General features: G+C 53.4%; 3 protein-coding genes across 4 annotated transcripts in view; 1 reads left to right on the top strand and 2 right to left on the bottom strand.

The window, feature by feature from the left end:
- The first annotated feature begins 4,754 nt into the window (after nucleotides 1-4,754).
- On the top strand, nucleotides 4,755-13,637 carry SGCA (sarcoglycan alpha). Of its 2 annotated transcripts, none has more exons than XM_027974701.2 (10): nucleotides 4,755-4,824; nucleotides 5,663-5,785; nucleotides 5,890-6,044; nucleotides 6,220-6,292; nucleotides 6,617-6,815; nucleotides 7,241-7,403; nucleotides 8,333-8,541; nucleotides 8,741-8,767; nucleotides 13,005-13,197; nucleotides 13,499-13,637. In XM_027974701.2, the coding sequence occupies exons 1-9, from the start codon at nucleotides 4,788-4,790 to the stop codon at nucleotides 13,183-13,185; spliced, it is 1,167 nt and encodes a 388-aa protein (XP_027830502.1). In that variant the 5' UTR covers nucleotides 4,755-4,787; the 3' UTR covers nucleotides 13,186-13,197; nucleotides 13,499-13,637. The 2 variants fall into 2 exon arrangements, with proteins under 2 accessions (XP_027830502.1, XP_014954202.2); XM_015098716.3 differs by having other exon boundaries at nucleotides 13,465-13,637.
- On the bottom strand, nucleotides 8,332-22,042 carry LOC114116862 (spermatid-specific linker histone H1-like protein). The gene is made up of 3 exons (XM_042255832.2): nucleotides 17,955-22,042; nucleotides 17,481-17,624; nucleotides 8,332-17,035 (listed from the first exon to the last, which is right to left on the bottom strand). Exon 3 carries the CDS (start codon nucleotides 9,948-9,950, stop codon nucleotides 9,423-9,425), a length of 528 nt encoding a protein of 175 aa, XP_042111766.1. The 5' UTR covers nucleotides 9,951-17,035; nucleotides 17,481-17,624; nucleotides 17,955-22,042; the 3' UTR covers nucleotides 8,332-9,422.
- The window catches only part of COL1A1 (collagen type I alpha 1 chain), a 17,825-nt gene continuing 15,810 nt past the window's right edge, over nucleotides 20,941-22,955 (bottom strand). The window contains exons 50-51 of the mRNA XM_027974705.2: nucleotides 22,607-22,849; nucleotides 20,941-22,491 (exon numbers count right to left, since the gene is read on the bottom strand). Coding sequence (XP_027830506.1) covers nucleotides 22,345-22,491; nucleotides 22,607-22,849 — 390 coding nt within the window. The 3' untranslated portion in view covers nucleotides 20,941-22,344. The remainder of the gene's footprint in view (nucleotides 22,492-22,606; nucleotides 22,850-22,955) is intronic.

Below are 22,955 nucleotides of genomic sequence, written 5' to 3'. Positions count from 1 at the left end.
GGAAATTTGAACTCTATAGATCTGATATTAAGAAATTAACCTTATGTAAAATGTGTGATTAGGTATATTCTTTGCAGTTATTTTAAAAAATATATACATTTTATTGAAGTATAGCTGACTTATAGTGTTTCAGGTGCTCAGCAAGGTGATTCAGTTACACGATTTATATTATACAGTTATAAAATTATATTATTATTGTACAGTTATAAAATTTATATTATTTTTGCAATTTTTTTCCATCGTAGGTTATTATAAATATTGGCTATAGTTCCCTGTGCTATACAGTAAATCTCTGTTGCTAGTTGCATATCTATTTTTTAATTACAAATCTAGCATTCTATTCATACTAAGTCAAACAAGTGGAATCAAAATGTCATAATGTTTTTAGTGGGGCAAAAATTAATAAGTTTTCTAAAATATATATATTATACATGCTGCTAAGTCGCTTCAGTCATGTCCAACTCTGTGCGACCCCATAGGCGGCAGCCCGCTAGGCTCCCCCGTCCCTGGGATTCTCCAGGCAAGAACACTGGAGTGGGTTGCCATTTCCTTCTCCAATGCATGAAAGTGAAAAGTGAAAGTGAAGTTGCTCAGTCGTGTCCGACTCTTAGTGACTCCATGGACTGCAGCCCTCTAGGCTCCTCCATCCATGGGATTTTCCAGGCAAGAGTACTGGAGTGGGGTGCCATTGCCTTCTCCGATATTATACACATATATTTATATAAAGGTTTTCTACGACACTTGTGATGGCCCACACTCTGTCTCTGGAGTGTGCTTCTCTCTGTATCTGAATAAATCCACTTCTTGCCTGAATTCTTTCTGCGATGACTCATCAAGTACCCCAGCTTCATTAGGGCCTGAAACCAAGTACCGTGGGTTTTGGCTGGGTTTGAGTCCCGGCCATGTGGGTTCAAGTCCCAAGCAGGGTTTTGGCTGGGTTCTGCCTGCAATAAAGGAACTATGGGAGACACAGTTTCGGTCCCTGGGTCAGGAAGATTCCCCTGGAGAAGGGCATGGCAACCCACTCCAGTATTTTTGCCTGGAGAATCCCATGGACAGAGGAGCCTATCCTGAGCTACAGGACAGGGGGTCTCAAAGAGTCGGATGCAACGGAAGCGACTTAGGACTTGGAAGTGCGTACATACACGTGTTTTCATCCACCCAGCCAGTCTATGCCTTTTAGTTGGTGTGTTTAATCTATTTACACTTAAGGTAATTACCGATATGTATGATCCTATTACCATTTTCTTAATTGTTCTGGGGTTATTTTCTATAGGTCTTTTCCTACTCTCGTGTTTCCTGCCTAGAGAAGTTCCTTTGGCGTTTGTTGTAAAGCTGATTTGGTGGTGCTGAATTCTCTTAACTTTTGCTTATCTGGACAGCTTTTGACTTCTCCATCAAATCTGAAGGAGAGTCTTGCTAGTTAGAGTATTCTTGCTTGTAGTTTCTTCCCTTTCATCACTTTAAATATGTCATGCCTTTCCCTTCTGGCCTGTGAGTTTCTGTTGAGAAATCAGCTGATAGCCTGATGGGCGTTCCGCTGTATGTTATTTGTCATTTTTCCTTTGTTGCTTTTAATATGTTATCTGTCTTTAATTTTTGTCAGTTTGATTACTATGGGTCTTGGGGTGTTCCTCCTTGGGTTTATCCTTCCTGGGACTCTCTGTGCTTCCTGGACTTGGTTGACTATTTCCTTTCCCCTGCTTGGGAAGTTTTCAGCTATTATCTCTTCAAATATTTTCTCAGGTCCTTTCTTTCTTCTCTTTCCATGATCCCTATAATGTGAATGTGTTTAATGTTGTCCCAGAGGTCTCTTAGCCTGTCCTCAGTTCTTTTCATTCTTTTTTCTGTACTCAGTCCTTTGGCAGTGATCCCCACCATTCCGCCCTCCAGGTCATTTGTCTGTTCTTCTGCCTCAGTTCTGCTATTGATTCCTTCCAGTGTGTTATTCATCTCTGTTTGCTTGTTCTTTCATCCTTCTAGGTCTTTGGTAAACATTTCTTGCATCTTCTCAATCTTTGCTTCCATTTTTTCCCCGAGATCCTGGATCATCTTCTCTTCTCTGTCTTTATTCTGAATTGTTTTTCTGGAAGGTGGCTTATCTCCACTTCATTCAGTTGTTTTTCTGGGATTTTATCTTGTCCCTTCATCTAGGACATAACTTTCTGCGTTTTCATTGTGATTAACTTTCTGTAACATGGTTTGTTTTAGCTGCGGTGAGACTATGCTTCTTCTTGTTTCTTCTGTCTGCCCTCTGATGGATGAGGCTGAGGCTTGTGTAAGCTTCCCGATGGAGGGACTAGCAGTGGGGAAAACTGCTCTGGTGGGCAGGGCCTTGCCCAGTAAAGCTTTAATCCAATTATCTGCTGATGGGTGGGGCTGCACTCCCTCCCTGGTAGTTGCTTGGCCTGAGGTGACCTAGCTCTCCAGTCTGTGGGCTCTATGGTGGAGTTAATGGCAGACCCAAGAGGGTTTGCCAAGAGGGACCGTGCAGTGCCCCCGTCCCTGTGGCGAGCCCCTGCCAACCCACGCCTCCACAGGAGGCCCTCCATCACTAGGTGGTTTTGGTTGAGTCTCCTGTGGGGTCACTGCTCCTCTCTTCTGGGTCTTGGTGCATGCAAATTTTGTTTGTGCCCTCCAACACTGGAATCTCTGTTTCTCTAAGTCCTCCGGAAGGCCTATAATCAAATCCCACTGGCCCTCAAGGCCAGATTCCCTGGGGATTCTCAGTCCCTTTGTCGGATCCCCAGGCTGGGAAGCCTGACGTGGGGTTCCGAACCTTCACAGTAGCTCCAGGACTTCTTTGGTATTATTGTTCTCCAACCTGTGGGGCGCCCACCTGGCGGGTATAGGATTTGACTGGATCATGATGGTGCCCTTCCTACCATCTTGCTGTGGCTTCTTCTTCGTCTTTGCGTGTGTGTTATCTTCTTTTGTGGAGAAGGAAATGGCAACCCACTCCGGTATTCTTGCCTGGAGAATCCCACGGATGGAGGAGCTTGGTGGGCTACAGTCCACGAGTCGCCGAGTCAGGCGCGACTGAGTGGCCTCACTTTCACTTCCACTACCTTCTTTTGGGTCCAGCGTCCTGCCGTCAGTGGCCGCTCAGCTAGTTGCAACGTTGGTGCTCTTGCAGGAGGATGAGCGCACATCCTTCTATTCTGCCATCTTGAACTGGATGCATGGCTATATTTTCAAACAGTCATAAAGTTTCAAAAATTCCTCTTGAAAAATTGACAGAGGAAATTAATCGGGAAGTATATACATGAAATGAGATCAGCCGTGGGTTGATCATGGTTGAAGCTCGGTGATAGGTATAAGGAGGTTCATTATATTATTCTGGATACTTTAGTTTTATTTAAAATTTTCCAAACTAGGTTTAAAGACCTTGTGATCGCCCTCACTATCCCTAGGCCTCAAAGGACAGAGGTGCTGAGTATTATAGCAGCAGATTGCAACCTGGACAGCCCTGAGGTGGGGAAGTCCTCTGTGGGCCAGTGGAGACTTTCAGGGCACTTTCGCCTGGCTCCTGGCCCAGTCCCTGGTTCCCCTGGTTTTGGGAAAAGAGAGAAGGATCAATAAGAAAGGCTGGCCTCAGTGAGCCTGGTGGCACTGGGTTCGGGCAATGCCACCTTAAGACAACTGAGGGTGTGATTGGGTGGCTCTAAAAATAGTAGGAGAAGCTGCAGCCAGGAAGGAAGGGAATCACATGTTGCCACTGAGGGGCTGGGGCCCGGGCAACTAGCCGGGTTCTGGCACCTCTGCCTGCTCCCCCAGAGCTCTCTGACTTTCTTCTGCCTCTTTCCTTCCTCTTGCCCTTCATCTCTGAGAAGGCAGAGAGGTACCAAAGGGACTCTGAAACATACCTGCCTGGTCTGACAGCCTGAGTGGGGCTCATTTTGGAATCTGTGGCTATCCCGGGACAGGTGGGATGGTCATGTGGGAGAGATGGACGGGACCAGGATTGGGTTAAGCTGCCCACGGGTCACCCCAGTCTGCGGGCCAACACCCTCCCCCTCAGGCTAACCCAGGGAAGACCCCAGATGTCCTTGCCTGGGGCATCTGCTTGAAGGTTTGGTGGCAACCCCCTCTGTCTCAAGGGCCAGAAAGAAACCTCACACAGGTCCAGGGATGCACGGATCTTAAGATCCCATTCCACCCACAATGCTGTGTGGTTGGGTTGTGCACAGGGACAAAGGGAGCCCCGCTCAGCCTGGGGCAGGATGAAGGACAGAAAGGCTTCACAGAGGAGGGGGTGCCTGTTCTGCGTCTTGAAAAGTGAGTGGAAGTTTGCTGGTAGGATGAGGGCAGAAAGGGAACTCAGGCAGAAGGAACAGCTTACACAGAGGGGTGTAGATAGAGTGAGGCGGGGCAGAAGCCTGCGGCAGTGTGTGTGTGTGTGTGTGTGTGTGTGTGTGTGTGTGTGTGTGTGGTGGGGGTAGTGAAGAGAGGCGGGGATTCTAGATAGCATGACCGGGTACAGGCATGGCCTGAAGCTCATCAGCCGCTGGGGAGCTCAGGGCAATGGGAGTCATTAGGGTTTTAAGAGGGGAATCAAGGCAGTTAGGTTAGGGATCTAGAAAATACCCCTCTGCCTGGAGATGATTGGAGGGATCGTGTCCTGTGAAGACCGGGTCCACCCCAGGTTTAGCGCCTGCTCCGGGTGGGGATGGGGAGGGCCCTGTTGCTGGATCCGGGCCCAGCTGCTCTGGGACACCTGCCCCGCCTCTCCCCTCCTCCCCGCGCCTGCCTCTGTCACTCACAGGCAGGCCCAGGCTGGGGCAGCTATGGCGGCAGCGCTAATCTGGATCTCTCTCCTTGGGGGTAAGCTGGGGTCTTCTTCAGGGGAGAGGCCCAGGCTGAGGCGGTGAGAAGATCCTCAGGGAAGGGGTTGGTCGTTGGGGTGAGGCAGGGGCCAGAAGGACTTTGGGGTATAAATTCTCCCATCAGTGGGGCTCTAGGAAACGGGCTGGGAGGTGAGGTGCCGGGGCGGGGGTTGCTGGAAACTCTGAGGGGTGGGGTGTCAGGCTGGGCCTTAACCACACAGGCCCAGAGCGCTGGGGCCCTTTAATGAGCTGCTGGGCTGGCTTCTTTCTGGGTCCAGGCTAAATTTGGCCCTGGGAAGACGTGAGGGCTGCTGGGGCAGATCCTCTCCCTGGGCCTCCAGGCTCAGGCTTCCCTTTGCTCAGCTCCTAGTGGACGCTGGTGTGGACCCTATTCCCCCTGCATTTTAGGGGAGGCCCTAGAGCGGCTACCTGCCTCCTCCAAGGGGTCTTCCCTCTCCCTCCCTTCTTTCCTTCCTCTCTTGCCTCCCAGATAGTCAGCTTGGAATTCTTTTCCAAGTGCCCTTACACACACACCCCCCACACCCGTCTCAGCCAGACATTAATCCTCGCCCATTGTGACTCTCACTGGGGGCCTAAAATGAGGGGTGAGGGGCTTCCGTGAATCCAAACCAAACTAAGGTCTGGGTCTCATCACTGATAGTGCATGGCACAGTCAGGGCCCCCCCGCCCTTCCTGGGAGCCAGCAAAGCTGTCCCTCTCCTCTCACACATTTCTCTGGTCTCTCGGGGCCACCAAGGACTGGGTGGAAAGGGGACCTTATTCCCCGGCTGGGACTGAGGCTGGGCCGTTGTGTTTGGGGTCGTGTTTCCCCACAGGTCTTCTGGAAGGGTTGGGGGGCACCGAGGCCCAGCAGACCACCCTGCACCCACTTGTGGGCCGGGTCTTTGTACACACCCTGGACCACGGAAGCTTCCTGCAGCGTCCTGAGCACGCCTTCCGTGAGAGGGGCCTGAGGGGCACTGGGGTGGGCTGGGGGGTGCCTGGCCCAGGGCTGGGGAAGGCTGTTGTCATGTCTCCAATGCCCTCTCCTCCCTTCCACCAGCTGCCCCAGCCCCCGTCCCTATCACCTACCACGCCCACCTCCAGGGACACCCAGACCTGCCTCGGTGGCTCCGCTATACCCAGCGCAGCCCCTACCAGCCTGGCTTCCTCTATGGCACCGCCACCCCAGAAGATCGTGGGCACCAGGTCATTGAGGTACCACCAGGGGCCGCAGTTGGCTGTGTGGCATGCAGCAGGGACCCGGCGCTCCCTCATTTGCATGAGTCGCTTGCCTCTAATGTGGTGCGCTCCTCAGCCTCCTCTCACCAGGCCCAGCTGCAACACGTTTCTCTCCCAACCCAACCTCTCAGCCCCCTGCTCCATCCTCCAGGTCACAGCCTACAATCGGGACAGCTTCAACACCACCCAGCAGATGCTGGTGCTGTTGATTGGGGACCCAGAAGGTACCACCAGCCCCGTCTCATCCCTACCCCATCATGCCGGTCTTGGGGGAATCTCCCCTGGAAGAAGTTGTAGAAGCAACTAGTCGGGGGCAGGACACCCTGAAAACACTGGAGTTGTGTTCTCGGCTGCTCTGCTGACAGGCCAGTCGTTGAGGCTGTGGGTGTCGGGGAAGGGTGTTTGAGGCCTGTGATATATGAGGTACTAGGCAGAAGGAAGGGAGCTGAGGGGTTATGGGGAGGAGCTTAGATGGGGGGAGGCGTGGGAAGGATCCATGCGGGACTGGGGGCTGGGTACAGTCTGAAGTGCCCACCTGGTCCTCCCAGGCCCCCTGCTGCCATACCAGGCTGAGTTCCTGGTGCGCAGCCATGATGTGGAGGAAGTGCTGCCCTCGACACCTGCCAGCCATTTCCTCACAGCCTTGGGGGGGCTCTGGGAGCCAGGGGAACTCCAGCTGGTCAACATCACCTCTGCCTTGGACCGTGGGGGCCGAGTCCCCCTTCCTATTGAGGGCCGCAAGGAAGGGTAGGTATGCAGCCCAGGAGGGCTTCCTGGAGGAGGGAGCCGCTTGCCTTTTGTCTAGGTGGTGGGCATAGAACATGGGTCTCCCTAACTCCCAAGTGGGGCCTTATCCATTGTCTTGCACGCTCACCACACCAGTCTTTACCTGCTAGTGTCATGTCACACTGTCCACTTCCTTCTGGTCATGCCTCTTGCCCTTCCAGGGCCCAAACCCTAGTTACCCTGAACTTTGCACTTCCTCGTGTCCGTTAGGACACGAAAGATTTATCCATTAAAAGATATTGCCGGGAGGACAAGGTCCCCAGAAGACTGGGGTGCTCTGTATACTCTCACCATAATCCCAGACCTCAGGCTGGGCATGACCCCCAAATCTCCAGTGTTCAGTTGGCACCCTCAGTTATCTAATAGTGGTTTCTGTCTGGGCCCAGGGTATACATCAAGGTGGGCTCTGCTTCACCCTTCTCCACCTGCCTGAAGATGGTGGCATCCCCCGACAGCCACGCTCGCTGTGCCCAGGGCCAGCCTCCACTACTGTCCTGCTATGACACCCTGGCACCTCACTTCCGGGTTGACTGGTGCAATGTGTCTTTGGTGAGGAGGGCTCTGGGAGTGGGGGCGGGACAGGGCCCCCGTCACGGTCTCCTTCATCCTCACCTTCCTATCCCATCTCTGTCACTCCAGTTATCTCTACTGTCTCCCTATCTGTCTCTCTCTGTCACACACACACACACACACACACACACACACACACACACACACACACCCCTGATGTTCTACCTTCTCCCACAAGAGGGCAATAGAGTCCATAATCTCCAGCTTCTGGAGCCCCAGCTGTGCCCACCCAACTCAACAGCTACAACAGTCACTCCCAAGAGTGGTGCCAAACTTCATTCTCCACCTAGGGTTTCTGTGTGACAGCTCTGTTTACTTTCCTTTCCTCTAAGGTGTCACTTAGCAAATTATCTTGCAACATGGAATAGATAGCTCACCCCCGTGTTATAAACCAAAGATGCTCACTTCTGCTCTTTGGGATATGGAGCTGAGGTGTCTAGGGTCCCTAGAGATCCTGTTCCCAGGGCTAGGAACCCTTCCTGTGACTTGACCAATAGCACAGCCAGAAACTGGTAATCAATATTCTTGAGCACTTGCTATGGGTAAGGCACTGTGCAATCCACGTGTTTTATACTTGCAACCACCCGGGAGACAGGTACCACTATTAGCATCCCAATTTTACAGATGAGGAAATCGAGGCACCTAGAGGTAAATCATCAGAGCGCAGAAGTTTTCTGAAACAAGATTCAAACCTGAGGACTGTACTCTAACCCATGTATGGTCCTGCCTCTCCTAGAATTTTGTTCCTGGTTTCTAGACCAGTGCTTGTCCTGCTCCATCACATGAGCTGGGAGAGGCAAGGTGGGAGGAATCCCTGCAGTTTCATGGAGTAGAACTCCTGCTCTGTGCCCTGGGGGGCTCTGTGTCTAGCCATCCACTCCTGGGTCAACCCTCGGCTTCCTGAGCAGGTGGACAAGTCAGTGCCAGAGCCTGCAGACGAGGCACCTGCTCCAGGTGGTGGGATCCTGGAGCATGACCCATTCTTCTGCCCGCCCACCGAGGCCACAGCCCGAGACTTCCTGACCGACGCACTCGTCACCCTCCTGGTTCCCCTTCTGGTGGCCTTGCTGCTGACCCTGCTGCTGGCCTATGTTATGTGCTGCCGGCGGGAGGGACGGTGAGTATGAGGGCAGAGGGCAGGGAGGGCACCAAGGCTGGTGCTCACACTGTAGACGCCTTGTGCACTTGTGCTGCCTGGGGACCCAGATCCCTCTGAGAGTGGAATCCACGGCCAGGAAAAGAGCAGGGGCCCCTTGCATGGCCTGCACCAGGAGGGTTGTGGATAATAGCTAATCCCCTCCCTTGCTTTTCCACAGGCTGAAGAGAGACCTGGCCACCTCTGAGTGAGTAGGGAAGTCTGGGGGATGGGTGGGAGCTCCCCTGGGCTATTAAGCTGGACCCTCCAACCTCCATGGGCAGCAGACAAATCCCAGATAATGCGGCCACACTTAGTCTGTGTTCTCCAATCCTGGGCTGGTTGGGGGCTGGATCCCACCTATCCTGGCTTGGCTTTCTCATTTTCTGGTCTCCATGGAAGAGTCTAATGTGGGACAGGATCTGCTGCCACCTTCGGGGAAAGGGTTTGGGAAGCAACTTACAAGGCTGCCAGTGTGTGCACCAGCATACACACACACACACACACACACACAACCACACTTCACTGTGAGTCAGACACTTATGTTCAAGGCTCTGCTCTGCTGCACAGTTGCTGTGATGGGCTCAGTTTCTTCACCTATAAGATAATGCGGTTGGACTAGCTAATATCTGGATGCTTTCAATTTCTCCAGCCCTTCCCAAATCTTACCCTTATATTTGACCAGGTTTCCCCACCCCTGGCCTTACCTTTCCTGTGTGCCCCCCAAACCTCTTCCTCTCCCACTCCCTTGAACCCCAAAGATTCCAGGAGGCAGGTGTGAAATAAGTTAGGCTCCTTTTATTCTCACTGCTCTGAGCCTGTGGCGGGCCTGGCACCCCTGCCTGCTTGCCCAACCTTCCTGATTAACTGCGGCGGCACTTGGCCGCCCTGCGAACCCCCTTGATGGGTCGCCTGTGCCCCGATTTGGAGCCCCTGAGCAACCGGCGCTGCCCAGACTGGCATTGCCCAGGCCGGCGCTGGCGCCGCTGCCGCCGTCTCTTGGCCTTGAGCTTAAACTTGGAGGCATGATTCTTGCCCATGAGGAAGGAGCCGGTGGCCCCCTTGCCTGTCACCTGCTTGAGCATGCCCTTGTCCACCAGCCCCTTGAGCACTCGCTTGAAGCGCCAGGCGTTGCGGGTCATGTTGTAGCCCCTGGTGGCAACAGCCTTCTTCAGGGCGGCCAGGGACACGCGGTGGCCTGCCCCTTTGTCTGCCACGAACCCCAGGATCACCTTGGATATGCTCGGCTTCCGGTGGGGATTGGGGCTGGTGCGGCGCCGAGTCTCACTCTTGCTTGGGAGTCCAGATGAGCTGGCCTGCCCGCCTGCCCCCAGGGCAGTGTTGGAGGCCAAGGGCCCAGATGGGGGTGGCAGTGAAGTGTCTTTCTGCATCTCTTCCGGGGGTGGGTGAAGGGAACTGGGTGCAGAGACCTCCAGGATGGCGGCTAGAAGTCTCTCCTGGGTTGCTCCTCGGTGTGGGAGGTTCCCCAGTTCCTGGTTCCCTCAGAGACTTCCTATAGGGCTCTGGCCCGAGCCTTGCCCTGGGTGGCCAGAAAGAGGACCAAGGATGATCACCTACGCTGGCCTTGGCAGACTGGTGCCTGAGGTGCAGGGGGTGCTAAGGGTATCTCTGTAGTGACCTCAGGGGGACATTGTGAGGCCACCAGAATCCTGTGAGGTCACAGTGGACCCATTGTTCCCCCTAGGTGGGGCAGAGGGGAGATACCACCGAGTGTGGGCATCTGGCATGCCTAGCCTGGGAAGAAGGGCTGTGGCTGAGAGATTCAGGCGGATGGACCCATGTGGTGGGTATTGCTCACCAGCTGATTTTAGGGTGCCCAAGACCCCAGTTTTAAACCCACCATTTTGACCCCACCATCTCAATTCAATGGGTTGAAGAACACAAAACTTTTTAGAATCAGTATTATACCTACATTTTTGAATTTTTATGGGGAACAAATTTCCCAGCGTGAACAGAAATTTAATTCCTTGATCTATCTAACTCAATTTAATTCCTTGATCAACTTTTTTTTTTTAACAAAGTAATAAAAAGGATTTCCTTCTTTTCTGTTTTCATGTTTATTTGGTAGAATTTTTTCCCCTATTGGGAACAGTGATTTTCTATGTAAGTTTTGGATTTTCCTCCTCAATTTTTTTTGGCCTGTGCCAAATTTGACCAATTTTATCTTCTGCCATTGAGAATATTCTCTTCTGACCAGTTACTTTCCACCATGTCCAGCTTTCCTGGGTCAGTTTTCTAGCTCTGCTGATGTCAGGAAAATATGCTTCTACCATCAATCTTGAGTCAATAACCAGTTTTACCATGTGTGTGTAATATTAGCCCTTGCTGGTATGGATTTTATGTTGATTTATTTCTACAAATTCCAATTTTATTCATTTTTCTTTTTGTTTGTTCGAGGAAATTGAAATTATCCAAAATAGTGAATCCGCTGCCTGGTTTTTACCTGCATCAGATTTTATTGGTCAGAACATCCTCCAGCCCAACGACCCTCTCCTGTGAGCTGTGTGCCAGAGGCAGGGCTCAAGGGGCTGTGTGTATATGTGTGTGTGTGTGTGTGTGTGTGTGTGTGTGCGTGTGTGTGTGTGAATGCCTGCCTGTTCATTTTTCTGCCCAAGTGCTGATGTGGAAAGATTGTGGGGGAGGGCGCTGTGGCTCTGACTTCTGCTCCTGCTCTGGAAAACACGTCCCTGGACCATTTTTCCACCTGTGTGTGTTGCTAGAGTAATGAGACCCAGATGTGGGGCTAGGGGTGGGGAGGGGGCCCATCGACCAAGGCCTCCCCTGCCTGAGATTATTACCTGCCTGGCTGCCTCCACTTCTATACCCTTTTTGCTCCCTTCCCGTCTCAGCCTCCCTTTGCCTGGGAATGGAAAATTGTGTTTTGGACAACTCTGCTTGCCAAATTCCAGACTCAAGAGCTCATTTTGACCCTCCCCTCGCCTTAAGTGGGTGGCTCCACCTCCTTCCGCTGGCCAGAAAGTGCTTGGTTCTCTTCTCCCTGGGGAGGAGAGTGGCTCATTCAGCAGGAAGCTGGAAAATCTTTCCTTTAGTCTTATCTCTCAGACTCCAGCCGGAGTCTGTATCCACTACTTGAGATGGGGATATAGATGGAAAACATTTCCCCCTCCTGAATTTGATCAGTAAGTAATCCAGCAGTAAGAAGGATGGCTTCCACCCTGCCTGGGGCCCCCACCCCTTAAAGAAAACCAGTTCTTGTTGTCTGTCTGACCCGGCAACCAGGGAGTCTGTGAAAAGCCAGCAAGTGTGGGTGGGTTCATGCCAAAGGGCTTGGAAATGTCCTTCTACTGGAGGCCAAGTTCATCAGTGGACCTACTCTAATAATACCAGTGATAAAAATAGCAACAGAAGACTCCCTATAATAATAGCTATCTTTGGCTGTATGCTGACCTGTACATGTAAATGTTTTTCTTGCATTAATTCATTTAATTCATACAACAGCTTTATTACAGTTGAGGAAATGGAGGCAGAGAATTCAAATAACTCACACAGGGTAACACAACCAGTAAGCAGAGGAACTCACATTCAGGCCCAAAGCAAGTCCTCGTGCGTAACCACTGTGCGACCCTACTTCTCAAAATGAATTAAAGTTGCTCCCGGACAGCAGAAAACAAGCCCATAAGAATGTCAGATGAGAAGGAGGCTCAGCCTTCCTAGAGGAAACTGGATCTAGAGCTCCGGAGGGCCTTGCTAATGGGTGTGGCTGTCAGTTCATTCAGCCCCTCCTAGGGTTTCCAGCCCGGTGAGGGTGGAGCCTGGTCCCAGCCTCAAGGAGACCGGGTCTCAGACACAGACAGGAAGTAAGACTTAGCATCTGCACTAAGCAGTGCTGGGGGCAGTGTGGGGCAGGGTGGGAGAGGGTCAAGGTTTGAGGATCTAAAGCACAAGTAGTCAAAGTCCACCAGGGAAAGAACTTGGGCAACAGCTAGGAAAAGGTGGAGGAGGAAGGTTTGCCAGACTAAAATGAGGATGATGGGGAAGGGAGACAGCATTAGAAATGGAAACTGATTGCTGGAAGGGACCCAGGGGACCATCAGAATATAGAAACCACACAGAGCCCAGCAAACAGTGGCCTCTGGAAATCCATGCCGCGGTGGGCACCTAGTCATGTCTTAGTATCTCAGGAACTCTTACCTTGTGCCAGGCACTTTTCTGAACACCCAACCTGTATTTTCTCATTTAAACTCCGCAGCAATCCTAGGAAGTAGGCTCTTTTATTATCCTCATTTTACAGTTGAGGAAACTGAAGCTCAGAGGGGCTAAGCAACTTGCAGAGGATACACGGGTGTGAACTCAGGATGTCTGCACCCAGAGCCTATGAAGTCACTGGATACTGAGCTGGCACCGAGGAACTTCCTATTTGTCCTTCTCCCCCCATCGTGTATGTCTCCCTCCTGTGTCCCTAGCATCCAGATGGTCCACCATTGCACCATCCGTGGGAACACAGAGGAGCTGCGTCAGATGGCATCTAGCCGAGAGGTGCCCAGGCCGCTCTCTACCCTGCCTATGTTCAACGTGCACACAGGCGAGCGGCTGCCCCCGCAAGTGGACAGCGCTCAGGTGCCCCTCATACTGGACCAGCACTGAGGGCCAGCCCAGGTGGGTCCAGCTGGGCAGTGCCAGCCTCTTTCTGGGAATGATGCGGTTTCCATCTCAAGGCTGTCGCGGGGGGTTGGCGGATGGGTAGGGGCACACAGACCTGTCTGCCGCCCAGGGTAGCGGTGGGACGGTGTCCAGCAGTGGCAGGGGTGTGGCCCCCAGTGCCAAGCACTCAGAGTCCGAGGGTCAGGATGGGGAAAGCAGGAGAACTGAGACCTGGTTCTCACAGGCTCCCACTCTGTCTTCTCTTTGCTGCTTCCCTCCAAGCCCTGGCCTTGTCCTCCCTTCTATCCCCACTCAGAGTGGCCATCACCACGACTGCATCCTTCTTCCTGACTCCAGCTCTTGGCCCTCTGGACCCCAAGCTTGGAGGATGGCGTGGGGTGAGGGTGTCTGGGATCAGAACCCCCAGAATAAACACCTGCCGCTCTGCTCGTCAATTGCTGTGCTTTTGTCTCCGAAGCCTCCTTCCCAGCCCTCACAGCTTCTGCTTCCCTTTCTGCCTTGTGGATGCCCTCAGAGGTAACCTGGGGCTGCTGCCTGACCTCGGGACTCTTGACATTTTCACATTTCTCAAATGCTCTGTAAGTAAGAGGGAAGGACCTGCATATGCAGCCTTAATATTGATCCTCACATGAACCCAATAGTGAGGGACAATTGGATCATTATCCCCATTTAACAGACAAGGGGAGAGAGAGAGTGACTTACCCAAGGTCACAGAGCAGGCAAGTGGTGGAGCTTGGATTCAGATCTGTTGCGTCCACCTCTACCCTGCCTTTTGGAGGGCTGCGAGGTTCTGGAAGCAGGCGATCTGGGCTCTCACGCACTCAGACCCCTGGAGGGAGGCCCCTTTGTAAGTCATAACCTGGATATGGAGAGGAGGTTAGGGTGCTGGACTCTTAATGCCCTGGGTCAGTGACCCCTCTCGGGGGCTCCTCAGGGACAGGGTCGAGGTCCACAGGACACTGCACAGACTAGAGCCCTTGTTGAGCTTGATGTCACTAGCTTAGCTTGGTCCCCATGTGAGCCCTCGAGAGCATGGCTGACTGGGAAGCAGCAGCAGCTTGTTCTTCCCAGGTGGCTGTAAGCAAAGCATGCCAGGTCTTCTCCTGCCCTGCCACCAAAGCCACACCCAGTGCGCCCTTGGGAGAGCAGGCCAGAGATGGCCCTGGAGGGGACCCAGTTAAAGAGTGGGAGGGAGGAGCAGGGTCTTTTGGCTCAGGCCCCTGACCGAGGGGGCAGCTCCGAGACAGTCCAGACAGGGGGAAGCTCTGCCACTCTAACGCCTCTATACCCCTTTCTGAGCTCCTCACACTAGGCCTGGGCCCCATCTACTATCCTGGAGCTGATGCTCAATAACCCCTTCTGTGTGTGTGTGTGTGTGCGTGTGTGTGTATGTGTGTGTATTGTATCTATGTGTGTATGCGTGTTATATGTGTGCGTGTGTGTGTGTGTGTGTGTGTGTGTGTGTAGGGGGCAGGTGGGGGGGACGCATGGGATTTTTCTCTCACCTGGAGGCAAGAGCCCAGCCTGGGGCTGAGGGGAAGCTGAACCAGCTAAGGCAGCCCCCAATCTAATAACAGTGCCCCAGGGCCCCTGAGGAGGGCTGAGTTTCTGAACACTGAGTCCCACTTTTCAGAAATTTACAGGCAAAGGGGTCATGGGGGCCCCAAGTTGCTCCTGGACTCCCCTCTCCTTTCTCTTACTTCCCAGAATCCCCACCTTGAAAAAATATCCTGAGTTCATTCACTTCTCACAGCTTCCACGATGACTTTCCCAGGCCAGCTCCAGGATCTGGCTCTTGGACCCCCACAGCGGCCTCCCTGTGTCCTCCCTGCCTCCTCCTTGCCCCCTTTTGACTTACCTCCAGTACCAGTCAGGCCAGTTCTTTAAAAGGAAAAATCAAGGAGTCTCGCCCCTCTGCTGTCAACTCTCTCTCCATTGCCTTCCCGTGACAGCAAGGGGAAAACCCAGGGTCTTGGTTAGGGTTAGAGACCCCATGTATACCTCTGACCTCATCATCCTAGCTCCCATGCTTGCCTGCTCCAGCACACTGCCTCCTGTTTCGGTGCCCTAGCCCCTGCTCTTCCCTCTGTTGGGACCCCCAGTCTCCTGTGTCCGCTAAACTTCCCCTTAGTGCAGTCATTTTGGCCTCTGTGCAAACGGCAGGTCTCTAGAGAGGCCTTTCCCCTGCTCAGAGAGCTCTCTCCACTCCTGGCTCCAGGCCCATAGGATGTGCCCTGTATGAGCACCTTGTTGGGGTCAGCTTTGGCCCTGGGCGAAGCTTCAGGAGGACAAGATTCTGCGCTCCCCCAGGGGCAGTGCCTGCACACAGCGGGTGCTCAGGAAAGTCACGGGAAAGAATGTGTAAAGGGAAGCCATCAGGTCCAGCCAGTCAGAGTTCTTGAGCAGGTTGCTCCTCCTCTCTGGGCAAAGAGGGTAAGGTGAGCAAGGCTACTGCTGGAGCTTTTACCATTATCTTGTGGGTGCCCCCCTTCCCTGCTGGCCACCCTACACCCATTGGTTAGTTAATCCGAGAAGCATCCATGGAGACAGGAAGAGGCCCCAAGCCTCTTGAATATATGTGCTCAATAAACTCAAGGGCTCTTTAGGTAACAACCCCCAATCACATGGACTCTGACTTTTCATTCACAATTTCCTCCTTTCCCTGGGGCCCCTCATCTGGCTGAAACCTGGAGCTGAACAGAATCTGCTCAGATTGGAGGCTCTGTGCAGTCAGCCTGCGGTTTGGGATGGTTCTTCCCTGCTCTCTGTCCTCTCTCCACTCCCATGAGGAGGAGGCCACCTTCTCACCCTGGACCCATGCGCTTTTCCTGTTCGGCCTGGATGGGAGAGTCTGAGACCAGCCCCATACTTCCCTCTGCCTTGGGATCTTGGCAGTGCCTTCCTCCCAGCTCAGCTACCAGGAGCACACGGGAGCCTGGCTGCTGGCCGAGGAGGAAGTGGTCCAGACACAGCTGGGGGGATAGCGTGACTGCGGAGGACAGTGAGCTGTGCCTGGACACAGGCACACGCAAGCCCCACTGCCCTGGCACTCAGCACCCCTTTACATATGCTGGGAGGGGCAAGATTCCACCTGGCAGTCACACCTCAGCCCCTCACCACCAAGGACAAATAGCTGCTCCTCCCTGAGATTCCATCTCCCTCCCTCCCTCATCTCCTCCAGCGTCATACCCACACTGCCCACAGGACCCCATGTCTCCACCTTCATCCCAAACACAGCTCTCACGAATGACCTCTCAAACTGGTGAGAGGACCCTCTGCCAGCCATGAGGACCCAGGAACCCTCAAGCTGGCCTCAGCCCCTGCATGCACACTTCTTCCTTATTCTGGAGACATGTTCATATGTACACATGCATGCTCACACCTACACCCATTTTAAAGCGACTCCCTTGGTGTATCTGCTGGGATTTGGAGCCAGAGTGAGCAGGGTTCCAATCACAGCTCAATTTACTCACAGACATTAATCATAACTGTCCTGGGGGCTTTTGTGAGAGTTTGGGAGAACTAGGCAAGTGCCTGGCATCTGGCAGCTCCCAAGAATGAAAACTCTATTACATACAAGTACTCACATGATCACCCCAGAACCAGAGGTCTGTGAGGTCTCCTTGTCTCCTAAGACCCGAAATGGCTCAATTTCCATTCTACGAAGAGTTCAAGCAGTGAACTGGGGAGGAGCCTGAAACTCGCCTGCTCCTAGGCTCTGACCTGCTGTCCGTCCAATCCCGCTCTGTCTGCTAAGGCAGCTGCTGGCCACCTGTGGCCACTGAACACTTGAAATGTGGCTTCCAAACTGAGATATGCTGCAGAGGGACTCCTGAAACGATAATATTTAGGGATATACTGGGTTAAATAAAATATCTTATTAAAATTAACATTCCGTTTCTTTTTATACGTTTAATACGGCTGCTAGAAAGTGAAAAATTACACATATGGCTCACTTTTTACTTGTATTGGGCAGTGCTGGTTTCACGGTCCTACCTGTATCTCAAGTCCAGATTGACCCAAAGCCAAACCAGAACTCAGCCACTTTCCAGAACACCTGCTCCCTCCAGGCCTCTGTGTGCGTTAGTTTTCGGAAGCCTTGAGGAGAGGGAGCGGTTTGCCTCACAGCAGTGAAGTCACCTAGCATTGAATATGTGGTGGCATTCTTGTTCTAAAATGTGCTCTGGTCTCCACCCTACCCTATCTTCCTTTCCTCCACTGGTGTCTCATGCAGAGAGAATCCCAGTCTCTCCATCACCCACGGGGCCTGGACTCACCTCCCTCCAGGCCTTGCCATGCACATCCCCTGCAAAGCACTGGATTGTCCGTGAGTGTAAGGGCCTGATCATCCTCTGAGACAAAAGCCTTCCTTCTTCCAGGGTTTTGCCTCCTGGTCCACGGACACCTCTCAGCTCTCACACCTGGAAGGGGATGCAGAGACACAGCTGCTGACCCGCACTAAAGCCTCAGCAGCCCTGGACTTCAGGATGGTGGCCTCCCTGCCCCCAGCTTCTCCGCATTCCCCCACACTCCTCCCTGCTCTATCATCTCCCTTTCACCCTTACACAGACAAACTCTCTTATGCCCTCAGTCATGTCTATGCACACATGCCCCATGTCTGCAGATTCCCCCCTGCCCCCGCTGTCCCTCACACACCCACGCTGGTGCAGGATCCCTTTGAACACTGAGGCATTTGGTCCTAGGTGAGTGCGTACTTTCTCATTCACCCAGGGATGACTGTAGGAACCCACCTCACTCCCTCTCCTCCTGTGGGTCTTGCTTTCAGAGCCCCATACTTGCTCCAGCAGCCCCGCAATCAGCTCCACATGGCATTGTGGGCGCCTGGCCTGAGGCTCCCACGCTCAGCCGGGAAGCCCCTCTCAACATCACCCAGTTCTGTCTTAGAGCCACCAGGGGAGCTGAGTGTTAAAGAGCCGGAAAGAAAAAGAGGGAAAATCCGCCACATTTCAGTTATAGAAAGTCCTGCCAGGAGATGGGTTCGAGCCATAAAAAGGCCCCAGGATTCTGAAAGAAAGCAAAAAGTGAAAAATCCAAAGGTAGCCTCCTCTTTCTAGAATCTTTGGTCTAGATTTGATTGAAAAATCAGTTGCAGGAACCTGACCGAAAAGCAGAAGTGAGTCCATGGAGCAGCAGGCGGAAAGGGCCGAGGTGCCTCCACGCGTGCGGGCAGTGGGTCTCGGGGAGCAGCTCTGAACAGCTGTATTTAGGCAGCCGTGATGTCAGCGGAGAGGAGGGCTTGAATCTGGAATGTAATACAATGGCCCCTTTGTCCCCCTGCCCTCCTGCCCGGCATGCACACTGGAACCACAGTCTGGCTCTAACGCACGTGACGCAGGCAGGACAGCACAGTGGGGCTCTGTCACCACCACCGCCCTGACCAGCGGCGGGTGTCACCTCGCCTGCCCTCATGCATGCACACGCACGCTGCAAGCACACACACGCACCCACGTGTAGGTCTGCGCACATGTAGTGAGAGGCACAGTGCCCCTGCTTTGCGAAGAACTGTGCTGCTCAGCTCAGTAGCCGCAAGCCATGGGTAGCTATTAAAGCTAAATACAATAAAATGAGAAACGGAGTTCTTCGGGGGCACTTCCTCTTGTGAAGCGCTCCACAGCCACAGTGGCTAGTGGCTAGACAGAGAACCTGTTTCTCTTGGCAGCAAGCCCAGGCCTAGAACCTCTCACTGCTAGTTGCTTGCACGTGGATCTGCACGTGCTCTTCCTCTCACACTTGCTCACTCTTATTGTCAGTGATGCTCACACACCACCCGCTCTCCTAAAAGGGCCGCCTCTTGACCTCACCTTCTCTTTCTTTAGCCTCCCCGGCGTCTATGCCCGGACCTGCGCCCAGCATTGCAGTGCCTGGCCTCCAGCCTGCCTCGGCCAGCTCCACTTGACCTGGAGAGCATAACAGGTGAGATCAGCAAAGTACGACAGTGGCAAAAATGTCTGCTCTAAGGCTGAGCTGAATTCTGCAGACGTGGAGAGCTTTGGAAACTCAGGTCAAACACTGCTTGAGTTGGGCAGGAGAATAAGGGGGCAACGAGACATTTGAAATATAAGAAAGATCTGGAAGTTAAGAAGTGTGGTGTAACCGCTGGTGTGGCAAGTGTGAGCCTGGGAGGAGACAGTGAGAATGAACAGGTGGGTAGTGATCAGGTAAAGCCTTGGATGCCAGGCTTGGGTTGATTCCGGATCCCCTGTGGGGGCAGATGGAGATGGGACCAAGATGGCCAAGGGCGCCAAGGAGCAGGAGGTCCAGGTGGATGGGTTGCTGAGGCTGGTGTCAGGCCTGCATTGCCAGTCATTCACTGGATTGATCAGAGGATCATCTGGTAACTTGAGGTAATTGGCATATTAATAAACTTTTGTTCAAAGCCACAATCTTTTGTCCTCTTTAAGCTAATTCTAGTACTCCACTATCCTGAAGCTGAGAGAAGTACTAATGATGAATTATTAAAGGCCATAGTTAACCACCATGACTATTTAATGACAGCCGAGGCAGACAATGGACTCTGAGGACTTGTCCACCTCTCTGTGGACCTGAAGGAGGGATGTGGGCCTTTCCTGCCCAAAGGTTTATGCCCTAAGACCTTGCAGGGGGCAGGGGTAGGGGGGTTTGTGGGATAGGGTAGCTGTCAACTTCTACCCATCTCTAGGTCTCTGGGTGCCTGGTCTGCTTCAGAGTTCTGACTCCCTGGATCTGCTATGTCCCCACAGACTGCACACTGCTGTCCCTCTTCCCTGAGATTGGGGATCTGGCCAGTCACCTTCCCTGTGGGGGCCTCAGGCTCCCAGGCCAGCAGGAGGGGCAGGCAGAGGGTGAGAAAAGGGGAAGGAGGGGAAAAGAAGGAGGAAGAGGAAGCAAGAATTTTTAAAAATGAGAAAGAACAGGCGGGAGGCAGGGGCTGGTCAAAATGAACTCCACAGGCCAGGGGCCAAGTTCTAGGGACTTAGAAGGCTAAGAGAGACCTAGGACATGCCCAGCTGGTCAGGAAGGCACATTGCCTCCTGGTAGCACCCGGAAAGGACCTGGATTGCAGCTCTCCAAGGCCCAAGGTTCTCCCTTTTCCTCCTGGGGGCCCAGGAGAAGGGGCGGGAGGCACTTCTTCCTTTAGGCCTCCTCTGGCACTCAGGGCAGCCTCAGCAACCCCTTCTCATTCAGTGCTGCTGGATGCTCCCTTGGGGGAGCTCAGAGAGAGCAAGGAGGGAGAAGAGGCCAGGTGACTCTGCGTTTGCCCAGGAAGACTCCCAGTTTCTCCTCCCTGCCCCACCTCCCTCCCACAACCATGGGCCTCCCAGTGCCCACCCCCCTGCTAAGGAAGTCCTACCAAAGCCCCCAACCCTGCAGGATGCCCCCAGCAATGGAAGGGGGCAGAAAGAGTTAATGACACTGATGAGCGTGGGCATGGGCCTGAGGTTTGGTCAGAGCACGGCTGCACGGAGGTATGCGTGTGTGGCTGCACAAAAGGGTTGCCTGTCTGGCACTGTAAGGGACAAGAGGGTATGGGAGACACACAAGGAAGATGGCAGGAGAAAACAGAAAGGGTATAGGCCTAGGAAAGGCAAGAGGGAGGGAGAGGGGCCATCTAGGGTGCTAGAGGAGGAGGGGCAGGGAAGGGGCAGACACCAAAGGAGAAGAGCCCACCCACCTCCCTCCCCAGGTCTCCCCTCCCCCAGCTCCTAGGAAGGAAATTAGGAGGCCACTGCAGATAGGTTTGGGTCATTTCCACATGCTTTATTCCAGCAATCAAAATAATTAAAAACATCTCAAATTATTATACACATACAAAATAGGTACAGAGTCTCTCGCTTCCTCCCACCCCTAGGGGGAAAAACTGCTTTGTGCTTTGGGAAATTGTGCTCTGAAACCCAGTGAGAGAAGATGCAGGACAGACTGAGAGAAAGGCCATGAAAATGGGATGCAGCTCCAGAAGGGGAGAGGGTTTCAGAGGAGGGAGAGGTGGGGAGACAGAGGCAAGAGGCCTGAGGAGGTGAGAGGCGCCCAGGGGGATGAAGAGAGGGTGGCGAGTGAGTGACGCTGGAGGCGGCACTCTCTCCCACATTAAATAGCACCTTTAGAAAATTCACATGAGTCCCCATCCACAAGGAAAAAAAAAAAAACAAAGAATAAAAAAAGACTTTGAACAAAAAGGAACATTTGCTGGCCTGAGGGGGGGGTGTTTCCACTTCCATAGCACCAGTGACTCCCTCCCCACCCCACCCCTTCACAGAGATGTAGCACCTTTGATATAAAACGAGGGCGCCCGTCCACCCTGCCCCCGTCCCGCCCCCCTGCAGTTGCCTCGGTGACACACAAAGACAAGAACGAGGTAGTCTTTCAGCAATGCAGTTACACAAGGAGCGGGGCAGTCTCTCCCACCCAGCCAGGTTGCGGGGGGATGTCGCGTTCCCGAATCCGATGTTTCTGCTCTGTCTTGGCCCCTCCTGACTTTCCTCCAAACCTGGTGTTGAAGGGCCAGTGGTCCCCCTGGCATGCTCCCCTCAAAAAACAAAGAGGGAATGTTGCCGGGGCCACAGGGATGCCAGATGGTAAAGCTTCTTTGGCAGTCTGAGGACTCCAGGTCCCCCAGGGTTTGGGGGCTCTGGGTGAAGGGAGTGGGCTGGGAGTGTGGGGGCCACTTGGGTGTTTCGGCATTGCCTTTGGTTGCTGGGCAGACAATGCATTGTTTCCTGTGTCTTTTGGGGAGACTTAGATTTGGGGACCAGTGGAGGGGAAGCCCTAAGAAGGCATGGAGAAAGGAGCAGAAAGGGCAGTGCTGGGGTGTCATAAGCCCAACGGGCAGAAAAGGACTTACCCCCACGTGGGTCTTCAAGCAAGTGGACCAAGCTTCCTTTTTTTAAAAAGTTATTTATTTATTCTTTTTTTTTTTTTGGTAAGGTTGAATGCACTTTTGGTGTTTGGTCATGTTCAGTTGGTCAAAGATAAAAACTAAGTTTGAGAGATGAATGCAAAGGAAAAAAATATTTTCCAAAGTCCATGTGAAATTGTCTCCCATTTTTTGGCTTTTGGGGGGTTTCAGTTTGGGTTGTTTGTCTGTTTCCAGAGTCAGGGGCAAGTGGGTTGGGTGGGAGGGAGCCAGGCTGGGGTGGAAGGAGTTTACAGGAAGCAGACAGAGCCGATGTCGAAGCCGAATTCCTGGTCTGGGGCGCCAACGTCCAAGGGAGCCACATCGATGATGGGCAAGCGGGAGGTCTTGGTGGTTTTGTATTCGATCACTGTCTTGCCCCAGGCTCCGGTGTGACTCTGGGGTGAAGGGGAGACAATGGGAGAGGGGCGTCACCAAGTGGCAGTGAGGGGGTGGGGGGACGGGGCCTGCCGGGAAAGCCAAAGACCAGCACAGGGGCCCTGCTGGACTCACCGTGCAGCCGTCGTAGGTGACGCTGTAGGTGAAGCGGCTGTTGCCCTCGGCCCGGATCTCGATCTCGTTGGAGCCCTGGAGGAGCAGGGCCTTCTTGAGGCTGCCGGTCTGCTGGTCCATGTAGGCCACGCTGTTCTTGCAGTGGTAGGTGATGTTCTGGGAGGCCTCGGTGGACATCAGGCGCAGGAAAGTCAGCTGGATGGCCACATCGGCAGGATCGGAGCCCTGGCCGCCGTACTCGAACTGTGGGGGTGGCAGAGCGAGCAGTGAATGGCTGTTTGCGCCCCCAGTCCTGGCCTCCCTCTCTGGACTCCTCCGAGGGCATCCCAGAGAACCCCACTTCCAGAGG

This window comes from Ovis aries, chromosome 11 (assembly GCF_016772045.2).
Source record: "Ovis aries strain OAR_USU_Benz2616 breed Rambouillet chromosome 11, ARS-UI_Ramb_v3.0, whole genome shotgun sequence".
Lineage (NCBI taxonomy): Eukaryota > Metazoa > Chordata > Mammalia > Artiodactyla > Bovidae > Ovis > Ovis aries.
Note: the sequence above shows the minus strand (reverse complement) of the source record. Positions and strands in the feature narration are given on the sequence as shown.